General features: G+C 44.1%; 1 protein-coding gene across 1 annotated transcript in view; it reads left to right on the forward strand.

The window, feature by feature from the left end:
- Nucleotides 1–26,002, forward strand: part of cpe (carboxypeptidase E) — a 31,375-nt gene extending 5,373 nt beyond the window's left edge. Inside the window, exons 2-9 of the mRNA XM_035419982.1 lie at nt 17,555–17,751; nt 19,072–19,239; nt 19,572–19,689; nt 20,984–21,166; nt 22,075–22,214; nt 22,741–22,840; nt 23,338–23,456; nt 24,372–26,002. Coding sequence (XP_035275873.1) covers nt 17,555–17,751; nt 19,072–19,239; nt 19,572–19,689; nt 20,984–21,166; nt 22,075–22,214; nt 22,741–22,840; nt 23,338–23,456; nt 24,372–24,470 — 1,124 coding nt within the window. The 3' untranslated portion in view covers nt 24,471–26,002. The remainder of the gene's footprint in view (nt 1–17,554; nt 17,752–19,071; nt 19,240–19,571; nt 19,690–20,983; nt 21,167–22,074; nt 22,215–22,740; nt 22,841–23,337; nt 23,457–24,371) is intronic.
- The last annotated feature ends 378 nt before the right edge of the window (nt 26,003–26,380 follow it).

Below are 26,380 nucleotides of genomic sequence, written 5' to 3' on the forward strand. Positions count from 1 at the left end.
CTGACCAGACTGCACATTTTAATCCCACAAGGAAAGTGTACTACATTGCCCATCTCTCCATGTCTAGCTGTATGAATGAGCATCATTAGTGCACCCTGGCTGCATAAGAGGGTATGCAAAACAAGTACATAATTCATAATTCTCTGTAACGTTGTGACTGTTGCTCCATACTGGTCGACGTAATAAGGATTCCACCTGGTAAATTTTAAATAATAACAGCCGTTTATGCCATATAATTATCTATGCGGGGTGTTTTTTTGTTTTTTTTCAGGATTCCTATTAATATGTCTTGAACATATTAATACTTTTCCTCAATATAAACATACCACACGCACACACACACACACACACACACTCACTTCCCACACACACACACATACACTTCCCACACACTCCCAAGTCATCTGTTTGACATGAGAGAATCCTGGCGTGACTTGCTCTGCCCAAGAGACCAAAGAGAAGCAGGGGCACGTCGCTCATTCCGCAGGGGCGATATAAATAGAGGGGGAGGGAGACTGGAGACGTCTGGAGACGCTCTAGGTCCAGGACGTCGCCCGTCTCTCCGCTCCTGACCATATTAAAGCGGCACAGCCTTTCGCCACATGGGGTGTCTGCGTCATTACAGTCTTCCCCCTTATACGCGTTCCGAGGCCGGGAAAGGAGCTGGAGAGCGAAACGATTTTTACCAGCGTGCATTTACGCATCATACTTATGCACAGGTTTGGGCGTAGCAATTCGAGTTCAGTCCATTCAAAACTGGGAACAAACTGCAATTCTGTTCATCAACAGAAAAATCCCCATGGAACAACATTATGGAAATGTCAGCAGTTCATAGAGTAGAACCTTTCTACTACTACTACTGCTGCTGCTGCTGTGAATACTACTACTGCTAGTACTACTGATGCTGCTAATACTACTACTAAAATTGAAAAGAATAGTGTGCTTTATAGTATTATTTGTACTATCATACATAGCTTTCAAAGTTCTTTTCAAATAAAATGAAATAAAAGTAGAGAGTAGGAATAAAGAGAAAGTCAGCTTGTGCACCAAAATGTAAATTGCAAACCAACAAAGCAGCACATGGAGAACAAAAGCCAGTTGACATCTAAGAGAATAATAAAAGTTCCACATGTTTAAAGGCACATCTAGACAATAGGATTTGCATGAGCATAGCAGATTCATCTCTGCTTCATGTAGTAAAAGCTGCAGTATTTCCTTGCTTGCTTCCTGGAAGCCAAACAAAATGCAGAAAGTCACAATTACAATATTTGTGGCCTGCATGCGCATTTCTCCCCCTGACGATTGCCCCTTTGCAGAACACAGTTGTGAGTTTTTCCCCCTTTCTGTTACAAAGCTCTTCTGTCACTCAGTATCTGTCAATCAGGGGCGAGAGCACACACAAAAATACACTCTACAGGCCACACCCCTCAAACCAACTCTCAGGAGAAACAGAAGATGTTTACCAGTTGTTTACAGACAAAGAAGACTGTGTCTGTGCACTTAAATCCTAAACCCATTCGCGGAATTATATATTTTTTGAGACACAAAACCTCTCCTTGGTTTCTTTAAGATCATATTTCATGCCTAATTAAGGACTGTTTTGTCTGCGTGGGACAAAAAATAACAGACGTTGTTTGAATTGGCGAGATGGTGAGAACAGACGAGGGCAGTTGTGTGGATGTGATTCAGAAGAGGCGGGCCTACGTGCTGTCAGTCATCAACACATCACCAGCGCTATGACAACGACAGGGTTTATGGTCTGATACATAAAAGCATTAACAAAGAATAAAGCCTCATGTCCATCAATCAAATTAAGCAGGAAGACATTGGTTTGTGTGACAAACATCATTTTAATTTGACTGTGATTGCGAGGTAATAACAACCTCTGCAAGGCATTTTATAAAGAAGATAAGGGATACCTTTACCCTAAAAGGCATAATTCTTACTATATTAAGTTAATGCCATAACAGCAGTCTTTCTATGGTAAGGTAAATACTCTAGCAGGAGTCATTCTATGGTAGGCTAATGCTCTAGCAGGAGTAATTTTATGGTGCGCTAATGCTCTAGCAGCATCCATTCTATGGTATGCTAATGCTGTATACCAATTCTGTGGTTGCGTTTAGAGATAGCTTGCCCATCTGTTTTAAACCGCTCAGATGGTTGGCCGGAAACCTTTTCTCTTCTCTCCGCTTCTCCACCACTAATCAGATCCAGTCACTGTCATTATCTCGCCGACAGGATAAAGCGATCCTCAGCCAAAATGACACGCTGTCGCTATTTGAGATCCACTTGCTGGGATATTCTTCTAAAAAACCAGAAGGCCAGTGTCCTGTTTCAGAGCGCAGGGACTTTCTTCTTCTTAACACAAGAGTTGAAAGAAAGATTTGAAAATAGGATGGATGTGCTCAATACTGAGATTTCCAAATGTTTCAAAATGTACTAGAATTCTACAAAATGTACTTACTTTACCCTCCCGTCTTAAAATACTACAGAAGAATGATACACGTTCCAAATATAGAGTCACGCTTTATTTGGTCAGAATGTATCAGTCGTGTGGTGAAAACGTAAGTGATGCAATCATGTCTGTAAACATTTGATTGGGTCCACATACAGTCAAATTAAAGAAGATTCTAAAATGTCTGAATGTTGATTCACTGATAATGGTAGGTAAGTTTTCCAGAACGTTATCATTGATTGTTATATAATTTGATATATCATTTGATATATTCCCCTCATCTGGGATCAAGTGTGGGGAGTTTGGGCTGGGATTAGTGATTTGTTCATCTAATTTTCTGTTCTTCCCAAATAAAGGGAGCTTTTTAAAGGGTTGTTAAAAGCAGTGTAGCTACAGTATGTTTTGAAAACAGTCCTCCTTAAAATGTTACATTCTTCAACATCACAGAAATATATATTTCAGTATCAAGGCTCAAAATACATTTTGGCTGTAATATTATCCATTGGCAGCACTCACAATATATGTTAAACATTATAAGCAACATAATATCATTGTAGCTGTACAACGGATTGTATTCCATTCAGAAGCATAATTGGATTGTTCTGGTCAAAATTCATGCGTTAACTCCTGCACTGTATGCGCCAAATGAAGCATGAAAAGACGGAATTGCAGATACATTACTAAATACGCATTCAGACGTGTTTTTTCCTCATGTATTTACATCCCCTTAAACGGCTCTGACGTATGTGCGTCCTTGCCTTTCTGGAGGGAAATTTCTGGGATATCATAATGATTCAGTCTGAACACGCGCGCGCGCACGCACACATCCACACTGACACGCACTTCAAGATATGTCTACCTGAATGTTTAAGTAACATCCTTTATATGAATGAAATAACAAAGTGTAAATTTCCACTCAAAAAAAAAAAAAAAAAACATCTTAAAAAATAGCTATACTACAGAGAAGTAAAACGCTAGATCTGTTAGCAACCCGTCATCTTGTCTCCTCCTTGTGTCTCAGTTTCCACGTTGGGCTGCGCCTTGTTTGAAAGAGCAATATTTATTTACATCCACCACCGCCTATTAGCTTTTAATTTGTGATTGCTACGTCTGACAGCCTACGTGTTTAAGCATGCTTAATCCCGTGGGAAGGGGGGCAGCACTCTTAGAATGTGCCTGACGCTTTATGATACAACATATTAAAAAATGAATCGTTGGCACGTGATTGATGCATTAGCCCTGGATTGCGTCTGTGCCGCAACTTCCACCAGCTGTTCCGGCGCTCCTTAGCTTTGGTCAACACCGATCCATTTAGCCGAGTGAAGACGGCGCCTTCGCTATTAATGGGCTCTCGCCTCAGCAAAGTGCAAACGAGCGCGCTAATTTCCCTCCCGGGGAGGACGCGTGCCAGGGCGAGCGTGCTGTGGAGAGAACAGGCAGCACGCGCCGAGCACCTGGTGCCCGCTCACCCCGGGTCTGGACAAATAATATATATCCTAAATTCATTCAGCAGACAAAAAGAAACATGGAAAAAAAAACAAACCAAAAAAAAAAAAAAAAACGCCAGCACTATTATATATATACTTTTTATTTTTAAGAAATGTATTTCCATGTTTGTCTCCTTATCTACTGACCTACCAGTAGCATTGTGCCCGTTTAAATGCAAATCCTGGAAAGTCAGCATGGCCAGTAGTAAAAAAAATAGTAATGGTTATATGAAAATTATATAACGGATAGTTCCGTCCTGGATGCTAATTGGTTAACCAGCCATCCTGGATCTCGTTTCATAATGTAATGTTTTGCTAGCCAGTCCATGCGCATCGTGTATGTTCCTCCAACCCCGTCTGTTTATGCGATATTCAAAGGTAATCAACAAACAGCAACCTCCCATGACAGTTAAAGGCCTTTTCCTACTACTCTTCTATTGTCATCTTTATGTCCAAACGAACACTGTTTTTAGAGTGAGTTGAAAAAAGATTTGTCTCTCCCCCCCGCCCGCCCCATGATTGAGCAGCCATTGATGTCCTATAACTTTCACCTCCTCAAGAGAGTAATTTCAGTTCTGAACCAATCAAATTCACCCCATCCTCTCTAATCAGACCCAAGGGTTTTAAGTGGCTAATATTAAATGGTCGTTTTTTTTTTTTTTTTTTGGTTTGGTGGTAAGGCCCCTGGGGGATTTCGGGAAGAAAACGAGCTCCACCTGGCCCCTTCGGCATGTTCTCAGGTCCCCCGTTGTGGGGGCGATCTAAAACCAGACACTCTCTCTCCTCGTTGTGACGAAGATGACCCGATAGGCGATGGCAGGAAGTCTGTGGCACTCTAGAAGACCTTTAGCTCTGTACACACTGTTGTTCACAGCCTTTCCTACCACAGCTAACTCATCCCTGGTTTAAGCACTGTTGCTAGGTCTTATACCTTCAATATCCTGCACCAATATAAAACACACAGGGCAACAGCACAGTGCTGTATTGACCAGTATGCAAAATGCCAGATACACGATAAACAGATGTTGTTGACTTGGAAAAGATTGTCACAAACTAAATGTATACATTCAGATTTATTTTATTTTGTAGTCGCCTTCCATGTTCCCTTGTATTCAAAAAGCACAAATTGAAATCCTTCAAAAAATAATGTTTTGGTATTTGTCTGTTTTCCTGCATTATTTAATAATATAATAATAATAATAATCTTTTTTATATATCACTTAGCCAAACAGAATTACAAAGTGCAACATAAGCATGAAATGGTAGCATAGTAGCGTGAAATAACCTGACAGCAGTCTGCAGATTTGAAGAGCAGACATTTTGGTACTGTCCCAAATGTCTGTTGCTCTCCTTTTGCCATTCCCTAAATAAGCTGTCAGTACGTCCATTTAGATTGTCAGGAATAACATTAGGTGTGGTTAGAGCAGCCTGCCTTACAGTAGTTGCTGTCATCGGTAACTGAACGAGTTCTTTTCTTTTTAGACGAAGCGTGTCTGCTTCACGTGAAAAACGCACCTCGTATGTCGTGTGTTACATGTGGCAGGAGGGGTTTTCAGCCTCGGTGAACAGTGGAAAATTTTTACAGCGCGCCGAAAACGTCAAAATAAAATTGGACGTATTGTGGGAAGAAATAAAATGAATTTCCGATTCAAGGGCCCTGTGTGTCGTCAGGGTGATTCTGAGGGGGTCGACCACGTAACCAGGAAGCTAAAATGGAGGTGACTCATTCCAGTGATGAGGAAACTGCAGACGTTTTTCAGCACTTACCACCAGTCCTTTCAGTGTACTGTGGATTAAGTATGTCGCAAGCCACTCGAGTCGTTATATTTTAAGCCATATTCGATGCGACCATTTGGTGTTGTTTCTTTGCTTTTTGAAGCAAAGGGTAGGTATTATGTGCCCTCTCAGCTGAAGCTCACATTTGCCAAACTGTGATTCGATTTAAATGATCCTGTTTGAGGTGTAAGGGGACACACACACAAAAAAGGCATCGAAGCAGCTGTTTGCTCATTCTACTATAAAATCCATTAGTTGTGACGTGATGCCTGTTCATCGGTTATATTGTGTGATAGTGGACATCCGGACACCTGGGATTCCTGTTGTACATTTCACCAGGTTTCAAATGACACTCTGGCTTTTGGGGGGTGGGGATTTTAGGGGGGGGGGGGGGGGGTGGGTGGGTAGATTGCAATCTCAGACCCGAGGGGTCAGGTCTCTCTCGGGGGTGCCCCCCCTGGCTCCCCCGTTATTTGAACCCTGCTGTACATCCTCTCTTCACAATTAATGTGTTAATGTACTGAGTGGGTCTACAGTAGCTGGCACAGGCAATCTCAATGGTATGACCCACCGTAGGGGTGTTTGAAATTTCAGTTTCAATTTCACTTTGAAAATGGCGGGGAAAACAGTTGAATTTGAATATTTAATATAATTACTTAGTTTATGAAAAGGTTGTAGTCCCCCCTTAACCTTATGTTTTTATTTCATTCAGTGGGATTCAAGTCTCAATTAGTTGTTGTCAGATCCAAACCCCCCCCCCCCCCCCCCAGTTTAAAGAGATGGAGGCGGAGCCACCAATCACCATTGGCGCTGTTATCTTTGTTGTCACCTACATACGTCATGATTGGTGTTGGAGTTCCTCTCTGGTTTCTATTCAGAAAGTGGTAACCACAGAGTGCTCTGCAGTGACGAGGCCAACATCCAGTGCCAATCATATTACCCCTGATCTGCGTGCAGACCACAGAATCAGAATGGAAAAAAAAAAAGTTTTTCTGTCCTGAAGTAGCCTCCAGCGTTTTCATTCAGGAGAAATGGTGACGTGTTTTGTCACATGTGCCACAGAAATAGAAGGCAAGAGGGTTAATTAGCCCTCGTTTCCAAAAATCGTGGCACATACAGTTTCATTTTTAGCCTTAGCGCCCTGTAATCGCATCCCTCTGTTCCGACTCTGCCCAATGGTAAACAAATATTTTTAGGGCATCTGTTTTGCGTGTTTGTGAAAACGTTAAAGAGTGATCTTTTTTTTTTCTTTTCTTTTTTCTTAATCTAATTCAGTTTTAACTGAATAAAAAAAAAATTCAGGGGCCAACCCAAGGGGAGAGATCTTGGCCCAGAATCAGGAAATGTGTACACAAGACATACTGTAATATGTTGTTACTTTCCCACTCGCCATAGCTTTTGTCCAACTTTAGAGGTATTTTGGGATCAAAATGGACACCGGTCGGACCCTGGTGACTAATATCAGTAGTCCTGCTCCAGTTTGTATCAGTGATGCTTGCACCCCTTCACCCCTCCAATTAAAATATTCACCAGGCTTCAGGGTTAGATTCCCAAAAGTGTATGAAGGCAGGTCAAATGGAAATAGGAAGTCTATTTGTATGGAGGTTTAAGACCAAAAATTTATTGGGGTTATACAACAAATTTGTATTCTTTAGGGAATATCATTTGCTAAGTGTGACTACTGGCATAGGACATGTCAATATCTCCAAAGCACAAAAAAATGCATAATTTATAAATTATTCTTCATATAACTATTTTATTTTGAAAGTCAAAATATGAAGTGAACCAGTTTTATTTGGACTCTCTCCTTTCAACATGACCGCTGATTTTCAAAACCGGATGTTCAAAAGTCATCGAATAAAATTGTGGTCACTTGACGAAATGAAAGAAACATCACAAACAGTTATTAGAGCGCATTAAACTGAATTTCCGTATGCTAATTACATTGACCCACATAAAGCTGGCACCCAGAGCTTGTCCCGCTCAGAGAGAAATGACCTGATGTCCTGCCAGAGCTGGGCCGTGTCAGGGCGATAACAATATTTTTTAATGAACAGATTCGTCAGTCCTCGCTTATTAGCTTCCTGATTAGCTTATTAGCGTGGTAATGCTATATCCTACTCATTCCGGGGCTACTGAGGAATTTTGTTTTGCACAGCTTAAGTGTTAAATCTTTAAAACCTGATCTTACCAGGGCTGTGCAGAGACCTATGGAGAGCTTGTACATATCTAAATCATACGCGTTTGATCTGTAATCAAACAAACAAACGTACAAAGCAGCAACCAAAAAGCAGTAACCAAGACGGCCCTGATGGTGGCGCTGTTCAAGCCTACAGCCCTGTTTTCCTTCTCCAGTAGTATTCATAACACAAAGCAGAGGCCAGTCTAAGAGGCCAGATGTTGGTGTGGAAGACAAGAATCCATCTTACAAACGAGAGGCTATGAAGATACTTAGTTTACCTTCCTGTAGCTGAACACTGTTTGATATTTGAGTTGTGTTTCTTATTTATCCCCTTCTCTTGTCTCCCCCTCCGATTTGAATGGTATGAAGGAGAGGGCTCGGGATGCTGTCATTTTCAAATTCATTTACAAACTGTCATCCTCTGTTTTCTGTTGCTTCAGTATCTGCGCATATATTTGTGAACCACTGCAGTGTTTTTTTTTTTCCCATCCTGATAATATATTCCAATAAATTGGCAGTATGTTCCACTGCTCTTAGGGAGAATTGCATCCATTAAATGCCAGACACATCCGTCTTTACCATTACAAAACCCTGGGACAGTACGTCATTACAATCACAATTTACAATGTATCCATTTTGCAGGAGCTTTTAGCCAAAGCTAGTTACAAACTAAGTGCATTTCACATGGTAAGCAACTACTGCTATAGCGAACACACTGTGGTTTTTTTACATGCTTAATGTAACCTATCTGCGACAGTCTTGTGTCCTCAAAACAAAAAATGAAGCCTTTTTATATAAATAGAACATTAAAAGCTTTGGTTTTGATTTCATGATGATATAAGCCGTATCTTCAATATAGGACGAATACAGCTGAGCAAGTCTACGGTGTTTATTTACTTACCGTTTATTTACAAACCGTAGCCCGTAATGGAAATTCGTCTGTAGAGTCTAGCGTGAATAATTGTGCACACAATCTGCTGCAGTAGCCTACCACCCCCCCACCCCCATCACCCCCCGCACCGCTGCAACGTCAGGCGTTGGAAAGGAGATAAACAATCTGCCCCTCTCTCTCTCGAGATCGTTTGCTTGGGTTCGCGTTTTTCTAATTATTATTTTAACATTTCCTCTCCTTCCTCTCCTGCCGAATGCTGCTGCGGAGGACTCTCTGCCCGCGCTCATGCAGTTTTAACGCGCTCGCGGCTTTGTTCTGTGGCCCCGCGCCGCTCGCCCCGCGCCGCTCGCCACGCACCGCCCACGCTCCCCCGCCGTGATGCGTCATGCCTAGCCGCGCGGAACTCGAGCTTTGATGTCAAGGACGTGGGGGGGGGGGGGGGGGGGGGGGGGGGGAGCGGCATCTGAACGGGCACGCAGCCCCGGCCTGATAACGACTTGCTTCGTCACCGACGACGTGAATAAGCGCGGACGGCTTTGTTAGCTTTAATGGACTCCCGCTCTGAAAAATGATTCACCCCCCCTGTCTCTGATCTCTAATCGCAGAGTCATCAACCTGCCTTATAACGTCAGTCGACGTTGGGGGGAAAAAAAAAACCGAGCCGCGGGATGATTCAGAGATTGTACTGAGAGCCGTTGGTGGTGGAAACCCGGCTTGCAGCTTTAATGTGTCTTTCACACAAACGGGGAAAAGACAGCAAAAGCCGTGAAGCCCGCAGACAGATCACAGGATGAAGACATGACTGGACAGGCGCCGTATTATGTAGCATTGTTAGAACACTCAGGTCAATATACGAAAGGATTTTATATATCCTAAAGGATGTTCTAGAACGGCTACAGGCCTGTTTCCCCCAGATCCTTATGGCCACTTCTTTAGCTGGCTAATATCAGGGAAAAAACAGAGATTTATAAGTACTGAATACCGAAATTTGCTGGAATCTTTCCCAAACATTTCCATTTCAAGTTTCCCTGCCAGTGGATTGTGCTTCTTGTCCTGTCTTAAATCAGAAATCTCAATTAGGCGGTGATCTACCCCGCCAATCTCCGGCTCGTGAAGTTTGGCACGCTCCAGTGCCACACCCGGGCCACACACATCACTCATTGTTCTAAACCTTAATTCCTCCCCTTTGCGCACCTGATCATTTCTGCAGCATTGATACGACGAGCATCCGAGGTAGGAAGCGCCATGTCCCAAATGCAGGAGACGCGCTGTCTTTTGAAAAAAAAACTGGCAGCCCCCCCCCCCCCCCCCCCCACCAAACATCTCCGGCTACCCTAATTAGTCAGCCCTGTTAATACAGAAGTATTTCACCGGAAGACGACCTCATCCCAGCTCCACTTTTTTAATTACGCGCAGCAGAATGTCCGGCATTAAGCCGCCTCCGATGGAGGGCACTTTACGAACACATAAGAATGCGTAAACGATGAGATCGAGCCACTCAGCACCAGCTTGGTTCCCGATTTCCTGTCTCCGAGGAGACGCCATTTAGGTTCACACAAACTCGGTCGGCGCGTAATGAACGGTTAACTCTGAGCGTTTGGCCGCGTGCCGACCTAAGGCCTGCCTGCTCCTCTCTCTGTGAGGCGGGGAACTGCGCTTGTGTGTGTGTGTGTGTGCCGCGACGGCTGTCGTTATGTGCGTGCCCCCAATTCTGCGTCATCTCCTCCATCATACATTCAGCCATTTTTATTGCATTCCCTCCCAGGGCAAACTGACGTTGTGAAAGAACATTAAGCAGGGCCATAGCAGCGAAATGTTTTGTTAACGTTGTGTATTCCAAGACCCCCCCCCCCCCCCAACGCGCGCACACACACACACACACACATGTTCGTATTGCTATACTTGTGAGGACTTCCCATTGACTTACATTCATTCCGTAACCTCTAACCCTAACCCTAACCCCAACCACTACATGCCTAACCTTAACCTATTGTAACCCTAACCCTGCTGACCCTAAGTCCTAACCCTAAAACAGCCTCTTGAAATTGTGGGGACCAGCAAAAGGTCCCCACCTTGGGTAAGTTTCCTCATCTTTCTATCCTTGTGGGGACATTTTGTTCACTATCAGGAGAAAAAGGTATGACCTATAAAGGTACAAACACTTGTAACTGGGGTGGTACCCTGTAGCTACATAACATATAATTTGTCCCTTTTTTTCTCATAAGGTGCTTTTTAGTGCCAGTATAACATTATTGTACTTTAAGGGTACATTCAACAAATTTGTTTCACAAAGAACAAAAATGTACCTCTGTTGTATCTTTATTTCTCAGGGTGTAGTTGCTGGGTAGCAGTATCCATGTTGACTCGATGATAGGGTACACCTTCGCATCTTGACACCGACTGATGGCTATTGAACCCATGCTAAATTACAAACTAAACAAACCTATTCCGGTACACTCCTAGAGTGTGATCTCATCGTTTCCATCCAAAACTCTGAGATAGGATGAAATAGACATTAATGGGTTTCGATCTATCTTTATTTCCATGAATCCCAAAATCACATAATGTCCTGTATCAGACTAATATTTGGTCTGGAAAACCTGATTATGGATTTAAGATTTTTTTTAAATTTTAACTGTAACATGTTAACTTAGAAGAGAAGGCTAGCGCTTGCTAGCCAGCTAAACAGCCATGCTGAGGTTGAATAAGGAGGAAGCAGCAAGGAGCTAACGTCTCATCGCTGTCTAAAAACAGTCTCGTTTTGGACAACTGACTGATGAGAAAACTCAGCGGTTGGCCATGTTTGGTGTTGCTAACTCAGGCCCCAGAAGGTCAAAGGAGAACAGCCCCCCCGCCCCCTGCCCCGCCCTTGAGTCCTCCTGAGATCTCTTCCTATTGTTCTGGGAAGGGAGTTTCTCCTTACCCCTGCCACCACAGGCTGGCGTTTGTGGAGATTTTAGGATCGGGCTCCAGTGTATTGTGGAAAAAATGTTTCGTGAAATGGGGTCACCGCCATCTTGTTTATTTTGCTGCCTGTGCTCTAAGTCACGCAGTTGAGTAGAGGTGGAACCGCACACACATGCCCAGTGTTACTAATGTTAATGAGGCACTGCATATGCAATGAGCCTTGAGGTTGTCCGTTTATATTCTGCCCCCCGACACACACGCATGCACACGCACACATACCGGTAATCATGGCAACATGACATCACAATAATCACAGATACCCCTGACATTTAAAGTGACAGTACCCCAGAAGCAAAAGAAAAATGGTTGCTACACAAGAGCGGTTTGGGAGATGTTAGGTTAGTGTTAAGTTGTTTTTTTATGTATTTGAATTTAAGAAGGCAAGTGTCAACAAGCCAAAAATGACAGTTGGAAAAAAAAAATTTTGTGTTCTTCCCGGATGCAGAGAATGGACGTGCAGTTACACGGTGTTGGATCAGCTCGCTCTCAGCCTCCTTGTTATTTTTATGCTAATCTATTCACAGCTGCACCATCTGAAGGGATGCTTCCTGAATTTCATTCATTTTCAAAGCAGGCATCATCGTACAATTCGTACTTAAACTGAATTGCTTAAATAAAATATCCAGAACTGCACACCACTGGGTGCAGAGTGGATAGCCCCAAAAGAGTGGTGGTGGGGCTCCAGCGTTTGGGGGTATTATTGTCTCAAAAATTAATAAATAAATAAATAGTGGTTGTCTTGTCGTCACTACAGAACACAACCCCGATTCAGTGAGCACACGTGTGCTGTGATTGGTTGGAGTAATGTGGGCATTAGGGAATGGATGTCTTAAAATCTGATTGGCTGACTCAGTGGGGAAAAAAAACTGTGGATATTTTTTGCACATTTTGCTGTAAAACAGTCTCAAAAATCCACAAATAAATGCAAGCGATTCCACGCGCGCCAGGCGATGCGTATATGCACATTGAGTCATTATCCGAGAGAGATTTGTTTGTTAGCGCAAAAACTATAGTTGTGAACCAGTTATTTTTATTTGTGAAATAGCTGCATTTATTTGCAGATCAGCTACATTTATTTGTGAACCAATCACTTTATTTGTCAACTACAAAAAATATTTTTGAATCTCATTTTATATGTGGAATCTCTGAGGCAGTAATACATCCATACCAGTGGAATAGAGGCAAAATGGAAGTTATAAAATTTATTGTGTAATCAGAAACATCCTTTGTCGTTGTGCATTGCCAGCTGTCAGCAGGCCCAATTATGCTGTCTAGCACTTTTTCCAATGATATTTCTCCAATGGCATTTGGAAGTCTACATCTTGGAATTGGGGAAGTCATGTGGTGCAATGGTTAGGGGTCTGTACCCAGAAAGATGGAGGTTTGGAATCCTGTTTGCATATCTGCTGTTGTTCATCAGGGTACATGCCTGTGTAAATATCCAGCTGCAATAAATGCATTATTTGTAAATATATATATATATATATATATATATATCAGCCTATCAGGTTCTCATGTGCTTCAGGGGACAGCCCCTCTCTGCTTAGGCGCCCTCTAGTGGTCAATTTGACACCAACAAAGCTTCAGTAATTGGATTAGACAGGACAGGACACGTTGGATTGAGACCAGCGCAGCCGTGGACACAGTCATTGCTGTGTGAACACTGACGATGAGACAGATCGCGCAGGAACACGCTCACCATCTCATTTAAGTACCCTTAGGGCAGGAGTATTTAATAAACAGATTAGTATTTAAGGAGTATTTAATAAACACATGTAAGTAGCCTGAATTTCCAGCTTTTGAAGGCACACATCCAGGGTGGAAATGCACTCCAAGGACTAAGATCACATTTTGGCTCTGGTGTTTTATCCAGCATCCAGTCTTGATAGTCAAAGCAGTGTATGTTTTAGCGTTCTTTCCTCTGGAAACACCTGGATATTAATATTGCAGCAATTCAGGTTGAGTGCTTTTCACAATGGCACTACCCCTCCTGAGAATAAAACCCACAACCTCCCTGAGCGTTATGTCATAGTGCCACCCCTTTGTGCCTCCTGCTGAATTTTGGCTGAGGATACAGGGATGAGCCATGTTGCTATTAATGTCTGTATTCTCTGCTGGGGTTACCATAGCAATTAACACCTGCATCACAATGACCCCGTATATCAGCAAACGAAGCTAATGGTGAATAAATGGTAGGCTACATGTGATGCACTGATGATACATTTCAAGGTGTACCAGTGTAAGACTCCTCAATTACCTCACGGACTGTGGGTTGCTTAATTCAATTTAATTTGTACATACGGCAGGTTCCTTTTTGATGAACTAATCTAGTTTTTGTTTTCACATGAAAATAGAGAAGTGAAGAGATTACTGATGGGAGGTGCGTTACCAAATCTGCGCTACAGAACATCAGCTATAAGACGCCCTTGTACGTTTTAATTATGAACGCCTTTATTGGCCTGAGTTAGTCGTTCAGTACACGGCTTAAGATATGAGAATGAATAATTAAAGCTTTTACAAATTAAAAGAAAGTGCGCTCGATATGAGTTCTGCGTCACAGTCATCACAGGACGCTTCCAAATTTAAGACAAACTGAATTTACATACAGTACAATGAACGGATTGTTCATTAGCCTGCTTTCAATAATAAAGTTTCGCAAGGGCTGTATTTTTTTTTTTACATTATTTATGCTCACAGCACATTTTTCCTATTTTCTTGTGGAAAGAAAGCCCCCTGGTCATTGGTAATGCATGCCATCCCTCCTGTTTTTCTGTGTAAAAGAGGGATCATTCACTGTTCTCCAAATACCAGTAATTTTTTAATACATGTATAAAACCATCAAAATGGAGAGTAACCAGAAGGGTATGGTTTTGGATGCCAGTTTTAGGACTTTATTTCTTTTCTTTTTTTTTGCGGGGGTGGGGGGTGGGGGGTCTTAGTAAAAGGTATTTAACCCTGACTTGCTCCAGTAACTGGTGACATTAACCAGAGCAGTGCATGCTTACTGAAGGGAAGTTTGCGATGCAGAATCGTCCCTCCCACTAGCGAGGCACTTCACCTCGCCCAGGGCCTCCACCTACTCACCTTCGTCTGACAGGTCGTTAAAAAAAGAAAGAAAAATAAAAACAGAAAGTACCAATGTTTTGGAGGGGTCAACAAACATTTTTTTTTTTGCTTATGGCCCCCAGAAGACGTGGGACAGCTCTGTTGTAACGTTCCAAATGACATGACAATTATCTCCTTCTTGATAAATAAAGCCCTTTCCTGAGATGACACCAGCACATATTGGGCTCGGTCCCTTATACTGCGCAGCTGAGCCCAGGGGGGCTCTGCACCGTTCTGGAGTTTGGAGGATTTGTATTCTTGGACGACATCCCAGATACAGAGAGAAGCTCTCCATCTGCACACCCTGTTCAATAATAAATGAGCGTTCCTCTCTGCACACACAGAGGGATTGCGAGGTATGAATTCTGCATACAGCACAGCAATCTGCACTCCTGAGCCGAACGCACTTTTATGACCAAACTGTCGAGCAGGCCTTACTATTTCGGGCGGTTTAAACCACGGTGTAAAATGGAGGCTGTGCTCTCGCACAGCGATCGCGCGCCAGACGCCGTGGGCCCCCTTCTTGAAACACGGGCGTGCCGGAAAACAGGCGCCCGTGTTTTACACGATTTCTTTTGTGTTGCCGATTTTTCCTTCCCTCGCCCGCCCCTCCAGCTCTCATGCAAGGCCGTAAACAACAGAGCCATTTTCCCCTCTGCGGTGTTAATGAGCTTTTTTAGATGCAGGTGCGCGAGTGCCTGTCGAAGGCTGAGTTACAGCAACCGACCGGTTCTTTTCACCCCGTACCTGCGTTTGATTAGATTTCGCCGTGTCCCTGGAGAACCGCCCATCAGTTAGCTGCCTACACGACCCCCTTAAACTGGCTCATATTAACACGCTTCCTGCCGGCTAGACCGGGACTGTTTTCCCCCCTTCGCGTTACAATCGAACATCTGCAGAAGCGGTTGGTCGCGATATATTTTTGGTGAAATTAAACTTCAAAGTGGTGACGCGTGAGTGACAGCTGCATACAGGCCCTTGAAGTACGCGGTCTGGGGAAACCGTTTGCCATTTTAATGTGATGTGCACATAATTAGGGGCTTTAAAGTTATATTCAGGATTTAGAAGTCAACAGTAAAAGAGAAATGAAGACCTGATTTTAAAATTACCCAGAACCAGTATACACATGACTTATGATATGTTATTTAAAATCAAAGTTGAGAGACAGTACTTCCATAAAAACAGACATTTGTGTAAAAATACTTAAGTAAAAATTGAATATTTGCACCTCATTATAAACTAAGCCGGTTCATTTTTAATGGAAGCTGAACATTTTTACTTTACGTTGCTTTGCAGCGTATGACCTTTCCTTTAAACAGACCATAAGAAAGGAAGGATATGAGATTGATGGCACAATCGCTTCACATATATACAAAGCAGAATATGTTTGGGGGGAGCGTGGAGAGTGTTATCTTAGCTTTCTGTAATGCAACTCCTTTCCACACCTTACCCGAAAGGGGCCCCCATCACACACCCTAAAATCTGAAAATGAAAAACAGTTCGTTTGTATACAGAATTTAATATTCGCTAGTCAGCCTACATTCCATTAAAAACGTTCTGTTATGTGCAGGAATATGTTTATTCTATGTTCATTTATTTCATTAAATGTTTAATTATGCTTTTATTATAGGTTTGAGTGTTTGACTGAGGCGGAAAAACCGTTTATCCGCCTGATGCTTTTCTTTTTCGCTTCACCGTAGGTCTACAGCATAGAACTGAATAAGAACTTACAGGTTTCGTATCAGTGGTCTACAGTTAGCCCACGGATAAGTGGCGCGCAGCTTTCTTGTTAAAGAAAAAAAAACATGAGTACCACAGGGATGCGATGCTGAGCTACCGCAGGATTTATCAGGTCTCCAGTCCCTGAAATCTGAGCGCCGAGACGAGAAAGCAGCGAAGTCAGGACTCTGTGCAGTAAACACGGCGGTCCCCCGCTGATTCTGCGGTCGCGAGGCGGCTCGCTCCGCCCCCGAGGCTCCATCTGTCACACACTACAGTGGAACGCAGCAGCTCGCGCGACAGGCTCCTTGGCTCCACGAGCGCGTTTCGGCAAAGCGGGTTCCTTTCACGCTTCCAAGAGACGGAAACCCACGCTTTGCCACAATAAACCGCACTGCGGAAAAGGAGCAGGCTTGTTTTGTTCCCGTGTGTGATGGCCGCTGCAGCAAGCTGGTTTCTGAAACATAATAGCTCACAGGCCTTGCGATTATTGCAATATTTCTAAAATCACGTTCTATCTCTCCTCCTGGCCTGTTCTCATAATTGTCACCTAACCAAGTGCATGTTGCTAAACTACAGTGGCTTTGCCTGAAATAAGGATTTAATTCTATATAATCCTGACTTAGGTAATTGCTCCGTTGCCCTGTTTCTTGTAAGTCTCAAATATGTATCAGAAACGAAGAATATTTATTCGTATTTGTCGTTCATACCAAATGTCTCAAAATCACCAGTAAGCCTGTGCTTGGGCTCCTGCTGCGCGCGGTGTGTGAAGAAACAACATTTCTTTAGTCTGCCCTCTGCTGGGGAAACTAGTGAATTGCTCCGTTCTACAAAAAAGAATAAAAATGGAGAACCTCTTTTAACCTTTTCTTATACCTGGCCATGATTCTCGCCTGACCGATTTTTGTGAATCCCGAGTTGAGAAAATAAAGACTTGACGTGTGCGTGTTGTGCGCTTCCTCGTCTCGCAGGCGAGCCTGAATTCAAGTACATCGGGAACATGCACGGGAACGAAGCTGTGGGTCGCGAGCTGATCATTTATCTGGCGCAGCACCTGTGCAACGAGTACCAGCGCGGCAACGAGACCGTCATCGATCTGATCCACGGCACGCGCATCCACCTCATGGCCTCCATGAACCCCGACGGCTTCGAGAAGGCCGCCTCCCAGGTGACGTAATGCCCGTGGTTATGCAAGATAAGGGATAAAAACCGCGGTGCTGGGCGATGGTTTGGATTTAATGTAACGGCAACATGAGCCCAGCGCAGTGACGGGTTTATACACATACATACACCTACATGCATTGCTCTTTCATGTATTTTTATATAAATATGCATATTTGTATGCGTGTATATGCGTGTATAAGTATATAGCAGAGGACAACTTCTGTACAGCATTCAATTTGCAGCATCATTATCCCTCAGAAAATTAGTCCACATTGTGTGTGTGTGTTTGTGTGTGTTTGTGTGTGTGTGTGAGACACATCTGGGCTAGTTTCAGATTTTGATTAACTGATTTCTAAGCTGGCAGGGGGGGGTCAGGGTATGGCGGTGCGGAGAACAGGTGTCTGTCACCTTGGTCTCGGCTTCCTGTGATCTGACTCATGTTCACACCTCGCCTGTCACTCTGACAGAAGCCCCGCCCCCTCCCCCACTCGTCGACCAATCCCAGCCGGGTCCAGGCCCCCCCTTTGCAGTGCTCTGCCAGACACGGCCTGCTTTCATACATGCCACAGCTAATGCTGTCTCCCCAGACGCCCTTTCAGGCACTGGGTATGAGTAGGCCCAAAACGAGGAGGCGTGATTTCAAAATAAGAGTCTCGATCTAACTGGAGGCTTTCGGTGAGGCCCTGATTCCCTCAAACAGGGGATTTGTGTGGTGATGATCACCCAAAACGTAGGGATGGGGGGAGGTTCGGTCAGTGGGGAGTGTGTGACCTGCAGCACCAATCTCCGTTTGTGCCCTGGAGAGGTGGGGGGAGAGGGGGGTGGATTGTTCCGGCAGGTGGAGGATATTTTTAAGCCCACAGCAGGGGCTTTGGTTAATGAGACTGCTGCTCCCTCTGCCTCCTTCTCTTATACCCCCCACCCCCCCCCCCCCCAGGGCCTTTCTTCTGCACATTTCTATTGCACATGTACTCATCTTACTCATTCAAGCTAGTTATGATTTTGTGCCCTGAACAGAGATGCTGTTAGAGATTGTACAAGGCCCCTACAAACCTCAATATCTCCTTTAAAAAATATATATTTCAAAATGATAAGGTTTAGACATTTTATACTCTCTCTCTCTCACACACACACACACACACACACACACCCTCTCTCAGAACTGCCAGAAATGCATTACCGAAAGCATACAATAAGATGAAAATAAATAAGTCACACTCTTTCTCTCCCCCCCTTCTCCCTCTCTTCTCTCCCTCTCTCCTCCTCTCCCTCTCTCCCTCCCTCCCTCTCTCCCTCTCTCCCTCTTTCTTGACCCCCGAAGCAGCCGGGGGAAATGAAGGACTGGTTCGTCGGCCGCAGCAACGCCCAGGGCATCGACCTGAACCGGAACTTTCCGGATCTGGACCGCATCATCTACATGAACGAGCGGGAGGGCGGAGCCAACAACCACCTGCTGAAGAACATGAAGAAGGCCGTGGACGAGAACGCCAAGGTGGGGCGGTGGAAACGGACGGCGACAAATGAAAAATGTTGAAACTACGGCTGGGGTCGGTTGCATTTCAATTCGGTCAATTCGAAAAAATGAAATGAAATTCCAATATTGGATCGTAAAAAAAAAAAAAAAGATTTACATAGAATTTTATGCCCATTTTTCAATTCTGCAAAGTGAATTCCAGTTGATTTCCCTGAATTAAAATGGAGTTGACCCCACTCCTGTCAAAAAAGGGTTGTGACCGTGTTGGGTGAGTAAATCTGATTTAATAAATAAGCAATAAATATGATAATAACAGTAATTTATGTCCCCTTCCCATCCTTGCCCCCCAGCTCGCCCCAGAGACCAAGGCTATCATCCACTGGATCATGGACATCCCCTTCGTCCTCTCAGCCAACTTACATGGTGGAGACGTCGTGGCGAACTACCCTTACGACGAGACGCGCAGCGGCAAGTCTGATGCACACACACACACACACACACACACTCACTCACACACACGCACACACACACACACACACACATGCACGCATGCATACATACACACACATACACACGTACACACACGCACACACACATGCACGCATGCATACATACACATGCGAGCCCAGGCACACACACACACACGCGTACATGGACAAACACACGCACACACACACACACTCTCTCTCACACTCACATGCACACACACACACGCACACGCACACACACACACACATGCACGCATGCATACATACACATGCAAGCACAGGCACACACACACACGCATACGTGGACACACACACGCACACGGACACACTCACACATGCACACACACATGCACACACACCCTCACACACGTACACACACACACGTCCTGTCGTTTCAGCGTGCTGGCAGAAGGGAGCCAGGCCTGTGGTTTTCTGGGTGCTGTAAAATGCTTTCTGTTTGCCCTCTGCAAGCCATTTTAATGACCCCGGCGCATTCTGTCAGCCTTCAGAACATAACTCCTCCTGCAGATTTTAAATTTCTTTTTATTTTTTATTTATGTAGGAGTCAGGCAAAAGGCTGGCATAGCTGTTTTTTTTTTTTCATTGACATGTTTCCGTAAACACACAGCCGTGTAATATAGCGCGCTGACGAAATGGTTAAGATCAACAGCATGGGTGCCCCTGGATGAATGGAGGGACTTTAATGTGCAGGCTTTTACGCTCCAGCTCCTGGGCATTTCTGCTTGTTTACTGCGCAGGTTTACAGTCCCTCTGACAGCCGAGCGAAAAAAAAAAAACAGAATAAAACAGAATAATGGGCACCAGATGCAGCGGCAGGTGTACGCATCACACTGGTCACATGACCCGGGGGTTTGCTGTGAGCTACATAAAAGAGTATGCAGGACAAAGGGCGATTGTGCGGAGGCCATGTTAGCTTCCGTTACCTTGAACACCGAAAAAAAACACAGGCTGTTGATTTTATTCTCACCCCCTGACAGAATGTCAGTTGAAATTCAATTTGCAAATCCCCAACTGTGAAAAACATTTTTTTTTTCAATTTTGGCGAATGTTTACGTTAGTCTAATTTTCCAACTGAGGGTTTTTATAATTTTTAGATTGTTGAGTTTTTGTAGTTTTTATCTACAGTTCTTGCTATGTTCTGCAATCTATCATCCATCCATCCATCCTGAAATATATTTACATTGTATTTTGTTCGTTTTGCATGTGACTGGATTGAACATACTCTAACAGAAACATTTCTCTCCCCTCCACAGGCTCCACCCACGAGTACAGCGCCAGTCCCGATGACGTCACCTTCAAGAGCCTGGCCCGCGCGTACTCCGGCCTCAACCCCATCATGTCCGACCCCAACCGCGCGCCCTGCCGCAAGAACGACGACGACAGCAGCTTCGTGGACGGCATCACCAACGGGGGGGCGTGGTACAGCGTCCCTGGAGGTGCGTCATGCGATACAAACGCCCGCGCGCTACAAATGCTAGCGTGCTACAACCGCTCGTGCACTACAAATGCTAGCGTGCTACAACCGCTGGTGCACTACAAATGCTCACGCTACAAATGCTAGCGTGCTACAACCGCTCGTGCACTACAAATGCTCACGCTACAAATGCTAGCGTGCTACAACCGCTCGTGCGCTACAAATGCTCACGCTACAAATGCTAGCGTGCTACAGCCGCTCGTGCACTACAAATGCTCACGCTACAAATGCTAGCGTGCTACAACCGCTCGTGCACTACAAATGCTCACGCTACAAATGCTAGCGTGCTACAACTGCTCGCGTGCTTTCTCTGAGCGGTCAGGCAGTTTGTGTACGCCGGCCGCTGAAACACTAGCTCAGCCCGTTTTCTGCTTTTACCCAGAATGCATTCCTGTGGCTAGTCTCAGAGGATTGCAGCTCTCTTTAAACTGAGAGGGGGCAGCACTGGTTCAGTCAGAGCGGCTGTTCAGGGAGTCAGGAGGTTAAGTGTGGGCAGTCATGCTAATACCTCTGTCCTCCATGACCAGTGTACAGCTAGCCTTAACCTCCAGAGATTTGAATATCCACCTCATGATAATAATAATAAAAATAATATGTGGTGGACATCCATATTCAAATCTCACTAGCTTATTTTTTTTCTTATTATTTTTATTATATGATAAACTACATGATAAAGATGACAATGGCATTTGTAATTAGGCTCTGCCTGTTCTGGAATGTGAAGAACTGCCCACCCTAGGGTGCGCTGAATGGACTGTTCTAGAACGTGATGGACTGCCTGTCCTGGAATGTTGGGTTTTCGGTACGAGCACTGCTCCGCCAAACTCAGAGCCCCCCCCCCCCCCTCCCGCCCCCCCTGTCTCCGTTTAGGAATGCAGGACTTTAACTACCTCAGCAGCAACTGCTTTGAGATCACCGTGGAGCTCAGCTGTGACAAGTTCCCTCCCGAGGACACCCTGAAGACCTACTGGGACCAGAACAGAAACTCCCTGGTCAACTACATCCAGCAGGTACCGCCTGGCTGGGCCAGTGTCAGGGCTACTGAGGGAGAGAGACGTGCATGTGCCTTTACTGCTACTATGAGTCCGGACTTTTACCGCCATCTTACCTTCCTCTGATGAAACGTTCTGTTGCTGCTCAACGTTTTTAGCAATCCTGTTTCGTCTTATGATACGTTTCATGTTCAGTCCTGACCCTGCGTGTCTACACATACAGAAAAGTGATATATGGAAATATATGGGAACTATATGTATTTTAATGTATATGTACTTATATATTAATGTATTTATTTCACATATATTTTTAAATCATATATTTACATACATTACAAATATATTGTGAAACTATATTTAAATATTCAAAATTGGCTGCTAATATTAAAATAATTCTATCTATAGAATGTAGTGTAGACTTTACATTTCCAATTATTAATTATTTTGGCGTGTGACCCTGCAGCAGAACGTATGTTTCCTGTTTGAGTGTGTGGTTTGTCTGCTTTGAGAGCAGTGGAGTTGCAGTGGTTTGTCTGTCCCGCAGATCCACCGCGGAGTGAAGGGGTTTGTGCGAGACCTTCAGGGAAACCCAATTTCTAACGCCTCCATCTCTGTGGAGGGCATCGACCACGACCTCACCTCCGGTAAGCTCTAGATTACCGTGTCCAAACTGGCACGCGGTGCATGAACCAGCATAGGGAACTAAAAGTACTACATATACAGAACTAAAAGTACTACATATACAGAACTAAAAGTACTACATGGTGTACTTTGGCGTTATCCACAGTGTTGCGTTGTGTTATTCCTTTTAGAACGTTTTTTACAAGCCAACTGCATCCCCCACAAATATCCATATTTCTCTCTGTGTGGGAGGGTGTCGCTCTGCCTCAGTTCGGCGTAGTGTAGCGCACTTAGTGTGTGTTTTGCTGACACCTAGTGGCGAGCAAAGGTATAACAGTATTAGGTTGCATCGTAGAAGCGATGTGCAGTGTGGTGCATTTCTATTTCTACCGCAGCTCGTGTAGCTGTAACATCGTGAGTGGGTGTTATGGAGCTCATAGAAGCGGCCGTAAAATGGGAGTTTGCAGGGATGGAAGTATGGTTTTCGGTGAATTTGACCTTGAGCTTTCTGTGATTCCAGCCAAGGACGGGGACTACTGGCGTCTTTTGGCCCCCGGGAACTACAAAGTTTCGGCCTCTGCGCCCGGATACCTCACTGTGATTAAGAAGGTGGCCGTGCCCTACAGCCCTGCCATGAGGGTGAGACACCTGCCTGCTAGGAGCACAGCGCTGTGCTGCTCTGCACTGTGCTCTCTGTCCATTAGTATCACTGCTGTAGCACAGAGCGATCTGTCTCTCTCTCTCTCTCTCTCTCTCTCTCTCCCTCTCTCTCTCTCTCCCCTCTCTCTCTCTCTCTTTCTCTGTCTCCATTAGCATCACTGCTGTAGCACAGAGCGATCTGTCTCTCTCTCTCTCTCTCCCTCCCTCTCACTCTCTCTCCCCTCTCTCTCTCTCCCTCTCACTCTCTCCCTCTCTCTCTCTCTCCCCTCTCTCTCTCTCTCTTTCTCTGGCTGCATTAGCATCACTGCTGTAGCACAGAGCGATCTGTCTCTCTCTTTCTCTCTCTCTCCCTCCCTCTCACACTCTCTCCCCTCTCTCTCTCTCTCTTTCTCTGTCTCCATTAGCATCACTGCTGTAGCACAGAGCGATCTGTCTCTCTCTCGCTCTCTCTCTCCCTCTCTCTCTCTCTCTTTCTCTGTCTCCATTAGCATCACTGCTGTAGCACAGAGCGATCTGTCTCTCTCTCGCTCTCACTCTCTCTCTCTCTCTCTCTCTCTCTCTCTCTCTCTCTCTCTCTCTCTCTCTCTCTCTCTCTCTCCCTCTCTCTCTCTCTCTCTCTCCCCTCTCTCTCTCTCTCTTTCTGTCTCCATTAGCATCGCTGCAGTAGCTGCTGTAGCACTGTGCACATAGATAGATAGATAGATAGATAGATGTTCTTTATTGTCCACAAGGGAAATTAGTTTTGCTTAGGTCAGTACACTACATACAGACAATAAATAAATAAATAAATAAATAACACCACAGTAAAAAAACACCACAGTAGTGCTACTGTTATGATAATGATGATGATGATGACAATGATTATTTTAAAACGATATCATTATTTGTGACCAGGTGGACTTTGACTTGGAGTCGTTGGTGGAGAGGAAGGAGGAGGAGAAGGAGGAGCTGATGGACTGGTGGAAGATGATGTCTGAAACGCTGAATTTCTAACGGCACATTGCACGCACCTCCACGTGTCAGCTGTAAAAAAAAAAAAATGTTTAGCATCAGTGTGTCGGTCACCCCAGCGTAAAGATACTGTCGTCATATCCGTTCAGTCGTTTTTTGTTTGATTGATTATAAAGTTGTGATTGGAATTCTAATGAGCTGCTTGTATGGTTTCTTGATAAATAATTTAACAAAAATAATTATGTTTTCCACTGCAAGGACAACCACAATGGAATACAACACAAGCGGTTTGTCACAAAAGGCACGGAAGCCATTTTGTTTCTCTTTCCTGTGTGTTATTGTATTATTTCTTGTGCACGTTAAATCCACTTCACAATCCATAGATCAGCACCAAACTGTGTACCCCCCGATGTTGGGCACTGCTGTGTGGAATGTATGTGCAAAGAATGATACTGGTGTTTAAGCCATTCTAAGATTACACTTATATATAAATATATAAATATATACGCTTAGGAAGAAGTGCATTTCAGCGTCCTGCTCGGGACTACTTTGCTACCCGTGTATTTCAGTGATGAGAGATTACAGAATTTTGATATTTGCTTAAGTAAAAACGTAGACGAATTATAAATCAAGTAATTAAGAATACAAGAAGTGAGTTTGTTCTGGATTGTCTTTTGTTCCTGTTGTACGTTTAAGTTAAGAATTTGAAGAAAAAAATAGATAATGATGTGGATGACGTCATAGCGTATACCTGGTTGTTGTTGCTATATTTCCAACTTCAGCTTTGATCTCTTTTGGATTTATGCTTAGGGAAATATTATTAGATTTTTTGTATAGAAACAAGAGTTGTGTAAACTTGAGTACACCACAAGACCAAGACTTATCACTGAAGTAGCCTGTGTCACTCTTATATATATATATATATATATTATGTACTTAAATTTTTTGTCACAGAAGATGTCCAAATTCTCCATTAGTGGCAATGCACATATCTGTTTTGTCATAACGGAATGCAGAGAAGACCTTGGGCATTTAACATGCACATGCACATGCACATGCTCAGTGTGTGCTTACAAGCAGACGGTCTTTTTACAAAGCGAGACACAGCTAATAAACTCCTGGCATATCGGCCTTCTGAAGTTCGCTCCCTCTGCCTTTGCCGCAGAGTAGAGAAGGTCTCCGTTACGCTGGTTATCCTGCCGTCAGATCAGATCACGTGACCAGCGTAACGACAGCGCACGCGGAAGACAGCGAACGGACGGCTCGCTTTACAGGGAGGTGTTTCACGAAATAAAATAGTTTTTTTCTGTGTCCGTTTCTTTCCTCCAATAACTGCTAACTGAGATTTCCATGAATGTAACAAGAAGTAAACTGTGCTGGACAAAAGATGAATCACGATGAATTTGAAATGTCAAATAAAACAGCCCTCCGTTTATGTTGTCATTCAAGTATGGATATGTTTGTGAAATATGTGGTTTTTATTTTTAATTTTTTAAATAATTTTGGTTCTGTTTCAGTTATTGTGTTGTAAAATTTCTGGCACTGTGCTCTATTAAATTAAACATTAAAATGAAGTTTAACGCTTATGTTAGAAGGTCCTTAGACCCAGCAGTGTTGGTAGAGTTGTAATCATGGGTATATCAGAGAAATTTGTGGGTGGGTAAGGGCCGGGCTGGGGGGTAACCTTTGATTTTGGGCTGTACCAATCAAAAGGGACACCCAGTACACAGGTGTGCACACTTTTTGGAAGAGAAGGGCCTGTGCCCTGCCGAAGTCACGTGACCATTTTTGCACAAATATTCCTCCTATGACAGCAACTCTTATCTACAATGCATCACTCTCCTGGTCACAACAGTGTGATCTGCCATGTCAGGATTATTGAAACTCTCGGACAGGACGGTAGCAGTACGCCTTGATATGGAGAAACAGCGTTCAGATGCCACGCTGGCAGA

This window comes from Anguilla anguilla, chromosome 5, assembly GCF_013347855.1.
Source record: "Anguilla anguilla isolate fAngAng1 chromosome 5, fAngAng1.pri, whole genome shotgun sequence".
Lineage (NCBI taxonomy): Eukaryota > Metazoa > Chordata > Actinopteri > Anguilliformes > Anguillidae > Anguilla > Anguilla anguilla.